General features: G+C 45.9%; 1 protein-coding gene across 1 annotated transcript in view; it reads left to right on the forward strand.

Annotated features, from left to right (window-relative positions):
* Positions 1-15719, forward strand: part of EPHA10 (EPH receptor A10) — a 35695-nt gene that overhangs the window by 11640 nt on the left and 8336 nt on the right. The window contains exons 6-8 of the mRNA XM_046662473.1: positions 8897-9030; positions 11150-11321; positions 14940-15048. Coding sequence (XP_046518429.1) covers positions 8897-9030; positions 11150-11321; positions 14940-15048 — 415 coding nt within the window. The remainder of the gene's footprint in view (positions 1-8896; positions 9031-11149; positions 11322-14939; positions 15049-15719) is intronic.

Genomic DNA, 15719 nt, shown 5'->3' on the forward strand with positions numbered 1-15719 from the left:
AATCTTGTCACTTCCTTTCTCATTTTTAGCTCTTAATCCATTTCCTCTGCCTTTTGGGAGAGATTTCCCAATTCGACTGCTTTCCTGGAACAACAGTTATGTTTTTTATTCTCTCTGTTGTGATTGAACATTTGCTGTTGCATTTACATTTTTAAAAATTCAGTATAGAAAAAGAAAAAAGCACCATAATTCTATTACCCAGAGATAAACAACTACTCCTATCTTGGAGTATATCCTTCCATATTTTTTTCTATCTCTATCTATCTCCATATCTAGAACCAACTACTATACAAAAATCCCTTTTGTATAACACATAATACAAATTTTCATGTGATATTTCATATTAATCCTGTTGTTTTGATATAGAGGGATTTAGAAATCACGTTAAGGAATTACTCATCTATTTCCATTTATTAATGAAAATACTAAGTTTCCACTGATTGAGTGCTGCTCTGTGTTGGGCACTGTGCAATATGATTTTCTACATTAATTCATTTAAATAGAATGCTCATCTTTTAAGTGATGAAACTGAGCTCTGAGAGGCCTAGTGAATTGTCTAAAGTCAGCCAGCTAGTAAGGGGAGAGCTGTCCTTGAACTCACGTCTGTCTGCCACCAAAGCCCCTTGGCCGTATAATGCTTCTACATTTTACTAAACTTTTTTAAAAAATCAGGCGTGGATGTTAATTTTATAAAATGCTTCTTAAACATCTTTCAAAATGACCACATGTCTTTTCTCCTTGGACCTATCAGTATGGCGAATTCTGTTAATGGGTTTTTCAATGTCAACTCTTTCTGCATTCTTAGATTACACCCTGCTGGATATGAGTGTATGCTGAATTAATTTACTTGCATTTTAATATTTTTTTCATCTGCTTTTGTAAGAGAGATTAGTGGGGTTTTTTTGGTCAAGTTTTGGCCATATGGTAATGCTGGATTTGGAAAAGACATCAGGAAAAATGTCTTCTTTTTCTCTGCTCTGGAACAGTTTAAATAACAGAATTACACATTCTTTGAAGGCATGCAAAACTGCCTGGGAAAATTTCTGGGCCCTGTACCTTTTTTAGGGGAAATTTGATTATATTATCAATCTTTCTCGTAACATCTTCTTGAATCAGTTTTGCTAATTTGTGCTTTCCTAGAAAATCTTTTGATGATCTTTTTCTAATTCATTAGCCCGGGAATGTATATTTTAAAACTTTCCTGATTGTCTGGAGTTAACTCTGTTTTCTCTTTGTTCATGTTACGTGCTTGCGATTTCTTTTTTCTTAATTATCCTTGCCAGCAGTATACTTCATTGGTTATGACAAAGCATCAGCTCTTGAATTTATCAATTCCACTGCTCTTTACTTCACTTATTTTATGATTTTATCAATACCATCCTCCTACTTTCCTGAAGTCTTTTTCTAGGTGAGTTCAGTGTTTAGTTTTTGTTTTAATATTTTAAGCCTATGAATTTTCCTCTGAGTATAGCTTTGGTTGCATCCAGTTTGTTTTTATAAATAACATATCACATTTTTAGTATTGTCAGGTTTTTTTGAGATATAATTCACATACCATAAAATTTCACATACCTTTTAAAGTGTAAATTCAGTGGTTTTTCGTATATTCCTTTTTATGGCCAACCAGTAGTCCATTGTATGGATATACCACAATTTTGTTTATCTATTCATCAGTTTATGGACTTTGGGCTGTTGCTACTTTTTAGCTATTAGGAATAATATTGCTATGAGCATTCGTGTACAAGTTTTTGTGTGAACATATGTTTTCAGTTCTCTTGGGTATGTACCTAGGATTGGAAGTGCCATGTCACATAGTGTTATGGACTGAATTGTGTCCCCTCCAAACTCATATGTTGGAGTGGTAACTCCCGACATGACTGTATTTGGAGATGGGCCTTTAAGGAAGTTGTTAAGGTTAATGAGATCATAATAATGGGACCCTAATCTGTTAAGACCTTATAAGAGGAAGAAGGGACACCAGAGCTTGCTTGCTCTCTCTGCACATACACAGAAGAAAAGCCAGGTGAGGTCACAGCCAGAAGGCACACTGTCTGCAGGTCAGGAAGAGGGTCCTCACCAGAATATGAATACAAACCTGCAAGTATCTTGATCTAAGATGTCCAGCCTCTAAAACTGTGAGAAAATAAATTTTTGTCGTTTAAGCCACCCAGTCTGTAGTGTGTTGTTATGGCCGCCTGACCTGACTAATACACATGCTAACTTTTTATCTTTTTGAGAAACTGCTTAACTTTTTGAGGAATTGCCAAACTGTTTTGCAAAGCAGCTGTACCATTTTACATTCCCAGCTGCAGCGTGCAAGCGTTCCACTTTCTCCTTGTCCTCGCCAGCAGTGGTTGCTTGTCTTGTTGCCCACAGCCATCCCAGTGTGCAACAAGAGGTATCTCACTGTGGTTTTGATCTGTGTTTCTCTAACGGCTGATGATGTTGAACGTCTTTTCTCATGCTGGTTTTCTTTTTGTCATTGAGTTATAATAATTCTTTTTAAAATATATATATTCTGGATACTAGACCCTTGTGTTAGTTTTCTAGGGCTGCTGTAACAATGTATCAAAATTGGTGACTCAAGACCACAGAAACTTACTGTCTCAAAGTTCTGGAGGCTAGAAGTCTGCAATCCAGGGTTAGCGGGGCCATGTGCTCTCTGATGGCTCCAGGGGAGAATCCTTCCTTGCCCCTTCTAGCCTGTGGTGTTGGCTGGCAGTCCTTGGTGTTCCTTGGCCTGTAGACATATGACTCCAGTCACATGGCCTCTTCTCCCTGTGTGTCTTCACATCATCTCCCCCTATAAGTGTCTGTCTCTGGGTCCAAATTTCCCCTTTTTATAAGGACACCAGTTGGATTGGATTAGGGCCCACCCTGATGACCTCATTTTAACTTGTTTACCTCTGTGAAGACCCTTTTTCCAATAAAGTTACATTCTAGAGATACTGAGGGTTAGGACTTCAGCATATCTTTTTGGGGGACACAATTCAACATGTAACTCTTATCAGATATATGATTTGCAAATATTTTCTCCTACTCTGTGGGTCGTCACCCACTTTTTAAAAAAAACTGAGCTATAATTGACATGGAACACTATATTAGTTTCAGATGTACAACATAATGATTCGATATTTGTATATATCATGAAGTGATCACCACCATAAGTCTAGTTAACACCATCACCACACATAGTTACAATTTTTTTTTCTTGTGATGAGAACTTTTAAGATCTACTCTTAACAACTTTCAAATATACAACACAGTATTATTAACCATAGTCACTATGTTGTACATTACATCCCCGTGACTTATTTATTTTATAATGGGAATTTTGTACCTTCTGACCACCTTCACCCATTTTGCTCACCCCCCAACCCCCACCTCTGGCAACCGCCTGTCTTCCACTTTCTTTTTTTTTTTTTCTTCTTCTCCCCAAAGCACCCCCCAAGTACTTAGTTGTATATTCTAGTTGTAGGTCCTTCTGGTTGTGCTATGTGGGACACTGCCTCAGCACGGCTTGATGAGTGGTGCTAGGTCCACGCCCAGGATGCAGACCAGTGAAACCCTGGGCTGCCAAAGTGGAGTGCGAGAACTTAAGTGCTTGACCATGGGGCCAGCCCCTCACTTTCTTAAGTAGTATCCTTTGAAACTCAAAGTTTTTAATTTGCTTGAGCCCCGTTTATCTTTTCTTTTGTTGCTTTTGGTTTCAAATCTAAGAAACCATCACCTAATTCAAGGTTATGAAGATTTATACCTATGTTTTCTTCTAATATTGTAGTTTTGACTAAAATTATTGCAGAGAATGGGTTTTAATTTCTGGATATCTTTTATTCTGTTTATCTTTTGTTTCTGATTTTACGGCTCCATGTTTAGAGAAAGAGGTTTGTACAGTTTTTACTTTTTTAAGTAACTGATGGGGTTTTCTTTGTGGTCTCAGATATGGTAAACATTTTAACTATTCCATGGCTACTTGGAAGCAATGTATATTATTTTTATACGTAGTTCTCTCTCTCTCCATGTAATAAAGTATATTATTCATTTCTTCTCTTTCCTTCTTATTTATCTACCTGATATTCCAAAGACTGAGAGGTTCACGTTTCCCCTTCTGCTTGTGATTTTGTTAAGCTTCCTTGTATTTGTACTGAATTTTCTTTTAAATATTTCAATTTTGCAAATGCACTTTTAGTTTTCCCATAAGCATTTTCACCTTCTCCACTTTTATCTAATCTCGTCTTGTTTCTTTTTCTTCTCCACCTGTTTACCCTTCCTGGCCTTCTGCTCCTATTTTGTGGAGGCTGTGTTTTCTTTCATCTCCTCAAAGATGCCAAACAATCTCCTTACTTGTTCCTTTGACTGTCATACTAAATCAATCTTAAAGGTCTCTTCCCCCGAGTCTTCAGAATAATATTCCTGTTGGCTTATTCTGATATATTTTTTCATATGCCCAATTTCTTGATGTTTTTTGTTTACTTGTTCTTGAACAAGGACCTAACTCGTGTTTACCAAAAAACCCAAGATGTGTGAATTGTCCTTTGGATGGCTTTGTGAGGCTTTTGGCTGAAAGTAATGAGAAATCTCAATCCAACTGACATTTAACTAAAACGATTTCTTGGCTTACCTAAGAAGAGTAGAGTTGGAGTTGGGTTAACTCAGCAGCTCGATAGTATCCTCAAGGACCCAGGTTCTTTCTCTCTTTCCACTCTGCCATCCTTATCACATAGGCTGGCTCCCTTATGGTGACAAGTTGGCTGCAGCAGCTCCAGACATCACATCCTTATCATCCAGAGCAGAAAATGAACTGTTTCTTACCTGTAGGTATCTTTTAAAGAGCAAGAAACCTTTTCCAGAATCCCTCTTCCCCTTAGCTGATTTCTCCTTCTGTTGACCAGAACTGGATTATAAGCCCAACTCTAAACCAATCATTGGCAAAGGGAATGAGTGCACACAGATATCTTAGAACAATCAAAATTAACCTGAGTCATCTGCGGGGGAGACAATAGACCCTGAAACAAAAATTGGGCTCAGCCAGCAAGGAAGGGGGACATGGCTGTTGAACAGGTTTCCAATAGCGTCTGCTGCACTGCTGGCCCCGCTTGGGTGCTGGCTGAAACTCATCACAAATCTACAGCGGGAGAGCAGGTGTTGGGCTCAGCTTTTAGCTCCATTCTCAGGATTTATCAGGCTTTCATCTAACGTATCTCTGTGGGGCTGAAATGGAACCTTCTCCTACCTCATATATCCTGGCCGTCTGATGCTTTCAACAAATGAAGTTCAAAAAAATGACATTCCTAGCCCCTTCCTATCCTAGGAGATGTGCCATCTCCTAGGATGCTTCATCACTCCTCTCCCCTTTGTGCCCATGTCTTTTCTGGGAGCTGCCATCTCCAAGTGGGTTTAGACTGAGAGGCACTCCGGGAGGACAGGGAAGGACGCTTTTCCTCAAAAGCAGCTACGCAGTAGAGTGATGGCTGTGCATTGTCCAGTTGACAAAGACCTTGCTCTTTTTTAAGGGTCAGACAGTGGAAGGAAGGATAAAGGACCTTTCAAGTTATTTTGGGGATGGGAGGCAAATGTCACTCTGTGGGCAGCATAGCCTAGGGGTTCACTACAATTGCGCTTTTCAATCTAGTTCCGCTGGCTTTATCAGAGGTGGAAATATGCCACTCCACTCCCCCTCCCCATTCTGGCAATCAGCTGCCAAGACTAGTTTATGCTGATGTCCTGGGTTTTCAGCTCTTTCTGTCTCTTTGTGTTTTAATTGGAATTTGGGAAAGACTGGAGGTGGGGGCTGGAAGATGGATACCATTTAAAACTGGAAGCCACATTCATGCACTTTTCAAAGAGCGAGCTCCATACACCCTGTCTCCACTTCCTTGGCCCATCGCCACCTGATATCAACTTCCCCTCCAGCCCGATCAACTTCTCCCCATTTTCCCCACCCCCAGCCCCTGAACCACCAGTCTACTCTCTGTTTCTATAAATTCAGCTTTTTTAGATTCTACATACATTTTAGATTCTACATAGATCTTTTAGATCATACAGTATTTGTCTTTGTCTGGCTTATTTCACTTAGCATAATGCCCTCAGGGTCCATCCATGTTATTGCTAATGGCAGGATTTCCTTCTTTCTCATGGCTGAATAATATTCTATGGCTGAAATATATTCCAAATATATATATATGTATATTGTATATACACAATATACATATTTTGTGTGTGTGTGTATATATATATATATATATATATACATACACCACATCCTCTTTATCCATTCATCCATCAATGGCCACAGGTTGTTTCCATGTCACTGCTGTTGCAAATAATGCTGCAATGAACATGGGGGTGCAGATATCTCTGTGAGACAGTGATTTCATTTCCTTCAGATATATACCCAGAAGTGACATTGGTGGATCACATGGTAGCTCTATTTTTAATTTTTCAAGAAACCTTCGTACTGTTTTCTGTAGTGGCTGCACCAGTCTACATTCCCACCCACAGTGCACAAGGGTTCCCTTTTCTCCACATCCTTGCCAGCACTCCTCTCTTGTCTTTTTGGTGATAGCCATTCTAACAGGGGTGAGGTGATATCTCATTGTGTACCACATTTTCCTTATCCATTCATCCATCAGTGGGCACTTAGGTTGCTTCCGCCTCTTCGTCATTGTGAATAATGCTGCAGTGAACATGGGTGTGCAAATACCTCTTCAAGATTCCGTTTTCAATTCTTACATCCAGAAGTGGGATGGTTGGGTCATATGGTAACTTTATTTCTGATTCTTTGAGCTCCTCTGTACTGTTTTCCATAGTTGCTGAGCCATTTTACATTCCCACCAATGGAGCATAAGGGTTCCAGTTTCTCTATACCCTCACCAACTGTTGTTATTTTCTGTTTCTTTGATCACAGCCATCCTAAGAGTGTGAGGTGATATCTCATTATAGTTTTGATTTGCATTTCTCTGATGATTAGTGATGCTGAGCAGCTTTTCATATTCTTCTTGGCCATCTGTATTTCTTCTTTGGAGAAATATCTATTGAAGTCCTCTGCCCATTTTTTAGTTGGGTTATTTGTGGGGTTTGTTGTTGAGTTGTCAGAGTTCTTTATATATTATGTGTATTAACCCCTTATCAGATGTATGGTTAGCAAATATTTTCTACTATTCCATCGATTGCCTTTTCGTTCTGATGGCTGTTTCCTTTGCTGCACAGAAATTTGTGAGTTTGATGTGGCCCATTTGTCTATTTTTGTTTTCATTCCCTGTGCATTTGGTGTCATATCCAAGAAACCATTGCCAGATCCAACATCATGAAGCTTTCTCCCTCTATTTTCTTCTAGAAGTTTTGTAGTTTCAGTCTGGCATTTAGGTCTGTAATCCATTTTGAATTAATTTTTACATATGGTGTAAGGTAAGGGTCCAACTTCGTTCTTTTGCATGTGGCTATCCAGTTTTCCTAACACCATTTGTTGAGGAGATTTTCCTTTCCCCATTGTGTAGCCTTGGCACCCTTGTCAAAGATCGTTTGACCATATAAGCGAGGCTTTATTTCTGGGCTCCCTATTCTGGTCCATTCGTCTATCTGTCTGTCTTTATGCCAGCCCCACACTGTTTTGATTACTGTAGCTTTGTAATATGTTTTGAAGTGAGGAGGTGTGAGGCCTCCAGCTTTGTTTTCTTTCTCAAGATCATTTTGACTATTCATGATCCTTCGCGATTCCATATGAATTTCAGGGTGGTTTTTTTCTACATTTACAAAAAATGCCATTGGGATTTTGATAGGAATTGCATTGTGGATCACTTTGAGTAATATGGACATTTTGACAATATTAAGCCTTCTACTCCGTAAACATGGATGTCTTTCTGTTTATTTGTCTCTTCTTAAATTTCTTTCAGCTGTGTAGTTTTCAGTGTACATGTCTTTGTAATTTCTTAAATTACAAAGTTTTCAGTGTACAAGTCTTTCACTTTTTTGGTTAAGTTTATTCCTTAGGTTTCCTTCTTTTTGATGCTATTGTAAATGGAATCGTTTTCTTAATTTCCTTTTTTGCATTATTCATTGTTAGTGTATAGAAACACAGTTGATTTTTCCTTGTTGATTTTGTGGCCTGCAACTTTGCTGTATATCTGTTTACTAGTTCTAACAGGTTTTTTGGTGGAATCTTTGCAGTTTTCTACACATAAGATCATGTCATCTGTGGAGAGAGGTAATTTTACATCTTCCTTTCCAATCTGGATGCCACTTACTTCTTTTTCCTGCCTAGCTGCCCTGTCTGGGACTTCCAGTACCATGTTGAACAGAAGGGGTGAGAGTGGACATCCTTGTCTTGTTCCTGATCTTAGGGGGGAAAGCTTTCACCCTTCCCCTGTTTGAGTAAGATGTTAGCTGTGGCCTTTTCATATATGGCGTTTATTATGTTGAGGTAGTTTCCTTCTATTCCTAGTGTGTTGGGTATGTTACCTCTTGACCAGATCATTAGAATAGTTAAGTAGTCTATCCTCCTGCTCTCTAATGTCTCTAAACATTAAAGAAAAGCATAGTATTTAAAAAGTATAAAAAGAAAGTGTAGAAAGAGCCCGGGGAATTAGAACCAACCACCATGAGGTGAGCTGGAGTGTAGGGGTGGGGCAAACAGCAGGACACCTGGCCCTGTTCCCCTCTAGAGCCACTTAAGCCGAGAGCTGCGGGGGTGAGAGGGGCCTCGCTTCCCTCTGGTCTCACAGACAGTACCCCTCAGGCCCCGCCCCTCAGGGGCGTCTTGTCCCACCCACAGCCCCTTCGGCCACACCCTCCGCCTTGCCTAGCCCCGCCCCCAATCCCGCATGCCCCGCCCTTCCAGCCCCACGACTGTGACCCACAGTCGGATCTGGATCCGGAGCCCCACGTTACTTACTTTCAGCGCCCTGGGAGGAGGATGAGATCCGCAGGGACCGAGTGGAGCCCCAGAGTGTGTCCCTGTCGTGGCGGGAGCCCATCCCTGCTGGATCCCCTGGGGCGAATGGCACGGAGTATGAGATCCGATATTACGAGAAGGTGAGTCGGTCTGGGAGGGACCTGGGGATGCGTTCCCGGCTGTGGTCTGCCCCAGCTGGCCGCCGGCTTCCTTTTCTTGACAACCTCCCCCCAGCAAAAGTCCTTTCTTTCCAACACGTCCACGGGCCTCCTAAGTGGCCTCCCAGGCTTGAGGTTCTTCCTGTCCCCTCCACGCCATGGACTCCGCTGCTCTTCCTCTTTCCCTCAAGTCTCATTTGTCCCCACCAAGTCACCAGTCACCATCTCCCTTTTCACCACTTTTGCCTAGTGTTTACAGTTGGCAAAGAGCTTTCTTTGAGGGCTGATCCAGATTTTGTGTGGCTGAATCGTATACATACAGTTTGCAACCCTTTTGAAGAAAAAGAACGCAGAAATAAATTGTTTCCAATTTTAGAAAACTGTATGATGCGGGAGCGCACATTGCTAGGTCGGGTGCTGTGCTGGAAAATGTTTAACAACTGGCTCTCCAGAACAATGAATGTGTGATTATTATAATTTTATCGATATAAAGGGTGTGTAACATCATTTACAAAAAATAACCAGAAACATACAGTGCTCCTTATTGTAAACTCCGCATAGCCAACTGATTCTCATGGATACTTTTGCTGATTTTTGCTGACCTTCTGTATCTGTTGTCAATCATTGGTTGCAGTTCAGCCATGATTTGACAAATGGAGTTGCATCCCAATCCACTATCTCTTTTCCCCATAAATTTATTGTCTTTGAATCTGATGTGTAATCTACTGTTGGACCAGAAGTATTGCTGGAGTCACAGCGCTCCTCATCTCAACTTCTCTCTGCTCAGCAGTCCAACCTCCTCTGCAGAGGGCCTTGCTCACCACGCATCACAGCGGTCGAGGTTGGCCGCCTTGCTCCTTCCTCCTCCCCGCCCCCAGCCTGCCCCCTCTTGTAGGTCCCGCAGCCATTGCCTTGCTGTCTTTCAATGGGTTGTTCAAATGCTTGGAAGGGAGATTCGGATTGGTCCAGCCTGGGACAGAGGCTGCCCCGATTCCTGAATCCCATGAGCAAAGAATTAGGGCCACAGGGTATCGGGGAGGTGCCCTTGTTGGGGCTGGGGTGGGCAGGGGCAGAGACGAAATGACAGCAGCATCTCCAGTACACACCATTATTAGATGTGTTGGAGGCAGCATGATGTAGAGCACAAAGTTGGGGACCTGAAGGAATTGAGAAGGTGTCATGCTGACCCTCTCCTATAAAAGGAGATAGAAATGCTGCTGTGGGGGCCGGCTCCGTGGCCCAGTGGTTAAGTTTGTGTGCTCTGCTGCGGCGGCCCAGGGTTTGGATCCTGGGCGCGGACATGGCACCGCTCGTCAGGCCACGTTGAGGCGGCGTCCCACATCCCACAGCTGGAAGGACCTGCAACTAAAATATACAACTGTGTACAGGGGGGTTTGGGGAGATAAAGCAGAAAAAAAAAAAAAGGAAGATTGGAAACAGTTGTTAGCCCAGGTGCCAATCTTAAAGAAAAGAAAAAAGAAAAAAGAAAAGAAATGCTGCTGTGAGGGTGGTAGGAAGTCAGCCTTCTAAAGGGTCTAACACGGCAGCTGGCAGTGGGTGGGCCTCGGTGACAGCTGTCCCTGTTCCACTCTCCAGTGGGGCCGTGGGTGGGCCTCTCCACCCTGCCAAGCCCAATTCCTTTTCTGTGAATCTGTGCCTTGCAGGACAGTTGTGAAAATCAGGTGACAAGGGAGAAGGAAGAGCTTGTAAGCTGACTGGGCGGGTGCCAGGGCTCATTTTCTTATTCTTTCCTCTGAGGTGTCAGACCTGCTCACCCCCTGGGCTGCCAGGCCGGGATGTCCATCCTCCTACCATCCCCAAGAAGGAGGACTTAGCCCTTTCTCTAGAGTTTCTCTTACTCAGAGGTGGGCCTGTTCTCAGCCACAAGTACCAGCAGGTGTGGGTGGAACTTGAGGTGGAAAAAGGGGTCGGGGAGCCTATGGAAGAAACCTGTGGAACCCCCCAGCACCACTGGAGTCAGGCTCTTCCACCCAGGCCTCACTCAACCAGGGGACTTCTCCCGCCTCCCTGCTCCTTTTCCCTGTCATTCCCCCAGGAGCGTGGGCCTGGCCCTGGACCTCACTTCTCCGTCCCTCCCCAGGGTCAGAGTGAGCAGACTTACTCCACAGTGAAGACAGGGGCACCTGCGGTCACCGTCACCAACCTGAAGCCGGCTACCCGCTACGTCTTTCAGATCCGGGCCGCCTCCCCGGGGCCTTCCTGGGAGACCCAGAGCTTCAACCCCAGCATTGAAGTGCAGACCCCGGAGGAGGGTAAGTGGTGTGTGCCCCTGGAGAGGGACCGAGCAGAGAGAACCCAGCACGGGCCAGGGCAGGGAGACAAATGGGGCGGGGGGTTATCTGTGCAATTAAAGGGGGCCTGTAGAACAGTCTAATCACAACCCAATGAATCACGAATTCAGAATCCACCCTCTAGTGCCTATTCAGTGACATGAGTTAGATTGCGTGCCTGTTGTGGGGGAGCTCACAGGGGCGGGGTTCATGAACAGCCCAGGACTCAGCCGGTGGCTCCCTGCCTCTCAAGACCTCCCATGTCTTGTGGCAACATCCTGCTTCCCCTCCAAGATTCCTGCTATTTTCTTGGGAGGAGCTTTAGTCTCGCATGCCCTTCTGGCTCGGGAACTCTTGTTCCTGTTCTGCTTCCTCCTCCTGCCACGATACAGACTCAAGCGTGAGATGCTGGCCCTTTCCCCACTAGGCCTTAGAGTGGGAGACACACTCCAGTGAAGGTTGAGGGCCAGGAAAGGGACTGCCTGCAGCCATAAGCAAAGCGAAACAAAGTGAGAAGTATGCGCTCTCGATGGGTGAATTGTAGGGTATGTGACTAATTTCTCAATAAAGCTGTTATCAAAACAAAACAAAACAAAACAAAAGCTGAACATTAGACCTCTTGATCCTCAGACAGCTCTGGCTTCTCCACGGTATGGCTCTCCCCTCCCCCACTTCCTTCCCCTGGCACCTCTTGTCCCCACCCCACCCACCCTCACGCTCCCTTTCAGGACGGAGCAGAGCAGTTTAGCTGTCTCTCCTTTGTTGTTTCGCCTGCTGCTAACCCAGCCCTCAGGATCTCACCTCTATCTACCCCGAGCAGCTCATGAAAGTATTTCCCTGGACAAAGGCAGTTCCCCCTAAGAGGCATTCTGGTGCCAGCTGTCAAGATAAGAATTCTTTCCAACCTGCTCCATGAGTCTAATCCGAGATAGGACGAGCTCCGAGCCCAAAGGGAAGGGGAGATAAACTGTTAAAGGAGTTTGAGTTCTGGGAAGGGAGACAGCACTTCTTGCTCGAATGCCTGCCTGTGCCAGACCTCGGCCAGCTGCTGGCAAGAGGAGATTACAGCCCTGTCTTGGAGGCTGGAGAACATCTGACTGCGTGGAGATGGGCAGGGGAGGCCTTTTGGGGAGAGGGAGCATCTGAACAAAGGCTACTGGGTTTGGCTGGAGTAAGGGTGGCGGAGGTAGGAGCTGGGGCTGTTAGCTGAAAAGGGTTGATGGTTTCCATTCCTTTGGTACTTCTCAGTGAGTAGACACTGCTCCGCTCCCCAGCCGCCTCTGCTGTGGCTCTGGCTAAGGGGGAATGGAATACTTTTTTCAGTGAGCTGGGACCCCAAATCAGGATCATGACAAAGGCTCATGGTTCACCACTGTATTGGTTATCTAGTGCTGTGTAACGAATTACCCTGAAACTTAGTGGCCGAAAACAACAAACATTTGTTATCTCATGGTTTCTGTGGGTCAGAAAGGTGGGTGCAGCTTAGCTAGGTGCCCCTGGCTCAGGGTCTCTCCCAGGCTGCAGTCAAGGTGTCCATGGGGTAGCAGTCAGCTCAAGGCTTCAGTAGGGGGAAGCTGCCTCCCTACTAGGTTCTCGCTGGCTCTTTGCTGGAGGCATGCGGTTCTGTGCCTCATGGGCTTCTCCATAGGGCTGCTCAGAACACAGCACCTGGACTCTTTCACAGACTGTGAGAGAGTGAGAAAGCCAGAGGGTGCCCAAGACAGAAGCCCCAGTTTCCAGTAACCTAACCTTGGAAGTGACATCCCGTCACTTTTGTTGTATTCTTTTCATTAGAAGCCAGTTACTTTGGCCCACACTCAACGGGAATGAATACCAGGTTGTGGGGAATCCAGTGGGCATCTCAGAGGCCACCTACCACAACCACCCTGTCTCCATCCTCCATTTCCATGTCTACATGGACACCTCATTTCAAACGGTCCTTGGAAACTTCACCCCCTTTCTGCCCCAGCCAGACCCTGGTCCCTGTTCCCCACCTCTGGAACCACGGGCTCTGAAATCCCCTCTTGGACCCTGGCCTCCTTGGCCTCTAACTCTCCCTTCCTCTTCTGTCCCCCCTCACTTGCTCTCTGACATCCTAATAGCATCTCCCAGGCCCTCAGCCCCTCCCGGCCCCACATCATCTCTACCAGCCACCTCAGATTCTCCCAGCAGAAATACTCACCAGCAATGCCAGCCCTCATGCCCTGGACGTCTTGCTGTACCTGCCCCGCTAGTCCCCAGACTTGGGCCGTCCTCCTCTGTCCCACGCCAAGGCTGCCTGCAGAGGTGTAGTTTCCTAATCTCAGTTCAGTCTTCAGGGATATGCAACATTTTCCCCATTCTCAATAGTTACCCTAAACCTTTGCCTCTCTCGAGGACCTCCCCTCCATCCCTGCTCCCAACCCAGCAGATACCCTATTCCTTTCCTCTTGGGCAGGCTCTCTATCCATTGCTCCCTGGCTCCCTGTTATGCTCAGGATAAAGTCCATACTCCTTGGCCTAGCATTCAAGGCCCTCCAGGTTCTGTCTCCTCCCCCAGTCCCCTTCATCCTCTGCCCTCCAGCTTCATAGCTTGCCACTCTCTGCCTCCATACAGTGTTTTCCAGCCGCGTGGGATGACTTGCCATTTTCTAGACCCAGCACGTGCATCTAAGCATCATCAACAGCCCTTTCAATCTTCCAGGGCCAGTTTAGATGGCACCTCTTCAGCAAAGACTGCCTCACTGGCCTTAAGAAGAAATTATCATGCCTCTGCTCAGCTCTGCTCATTTCTCTGTTTCTTTTTTCATTCTACAGTTAAGATTTTTGTTTCTGTCTCCCCCACTGATCTGCACACTCCTCCAGGGCAGAGATTCTGGCTCATTCATTGCTGTCTCTGGCACATATGTTGGATGGATGGTTGGATGGATGGTTGGATGGATGGATGGATGGATGGTGGATGGATGGGGCTGAGTGCCTTGGGTCCTCTAGGCCCCTTCCCTAGGGGAATAGTTCAAAGCAGAGGCTTTTGGAATCAGGTTCAAATCTTAGGTTCACCATTTGTTAGCTGTGTGACCTTGGGAAAATCACATAACTTTTCTCAATGTCAGTTTCCTCAGATATAAAATGGAGATAATAACACCTTACTGGCTGGTTGTGATGATAAAACAGGATGATTTAGTCAAGGCACATGGCTTAGTGTCTTGACTGGAGTAAGTGTGCGTTAAATGTTAACTCATTATTATTGGTGGCGAATGGTCTGGATTGGGGCCGGAGAGCTCAGACCAGGGGCCATTCCCCCCACAGAGCTACCTTAAGTCTCTCATGGCCCATCTGAAAGACAAAAAGGGAGACCCAGGCCTGCCTGTCAGAAGCCCTGCCCCTGTCCTTCAGAGCTGGGCTGCAGTGGAGATGCCCTGCCCTGGGAGAGAAGGAAGCTCGTGGGACTCCAGATGCCATTGTGGCTACTGGGGCTGGCTTGGTCCCTCTGCTGCTGGGAGGCAGGGCTGAGTGCAGAGGGGCTGCAGGAATCCTGCTGTGGGATGAAGACAGAAGTCTGTCCTGGGGCTCACCCAGGAGCCTGGTCCTCTGCCTGCCTCAACCTCATGGTTTTCCTCCCAGCTGCTTCAGGGTCCAGTAACCAGAGCCCCGCGGTCGTCGTCACCGTGGTGACCATCTCAGCCCTCCTCGTCCTGGGCTCTGTGATGAGCGTGCTGGCCATTTGGAGGAGGTACGTGGCTGGTCCCAGCCCGGCTGGCCCCTGGTGGGTTGTGTCCCTGTGCATGTTAACGTGCGCTCCAGGCACCTGTTCCTGTACCTGCAGTTGCGCACCTGCAGATTTGCATGTGCAAGCACACTGCTGTATCGACACAGGCATAGCTAGCGTAGCCCAGCCCCTCCCCTCCCCCTGCGGCAACCGCTCAGCTCAGCCGCCCTGGGATGAAGCGGATTTAGCTCCTTAACTCATTAAATGTCAGAAGGCATCACTGAGGATGGGACCAAGCTCCGGCTGTTCCAGTGTGATTAGGATTCTCCTGAGGCGCTCAGAGACCCCCAGCCCCTGCCCCCAAGGGATCTTGAGGCCCTTGAACACAGGCAAAGGGAAGAAAGGCAGAAATTGTGTTGTGTATATGCATGTGGGAGGTGGGAGGACAGGGAGGGGAACTCATAAACCAGAACCTGCCCACCCCCAGCAGAAGGAAGCTTGCAGACAAGTGGGCAGAGAAAGGAGATGGGAGGAGGGGGAGAGATGTGGAGCTTAAGTCTGGCTCAGAAAAGATTCCAGTCCTTTTGCATGCAGTAGAAACCTCGTGGCATGTATTTCCCCCTTCTCCCAGGGCCACACTCTGCCACATGCAGAGGCACCCTAGGCGGGTACCAGGCAGGGGCTGAGGTCAGAAG

This window comes from Equus quagga, chromosome 5 (genome assembly GCF_021613505.1).
Source record: "Equus quagga isolate Etosha38 chromosome 5, UCLA_HA_Equagga_1.0, whole genome shotgun sequence".
In the NCBI taxonomy this organism is placed as follows: domain Eukaryota; kingdom Metazoa; phylum Chordata; class Mammalia; order Perissodactyla; family Equidae; genus Equus; species Equus quagga.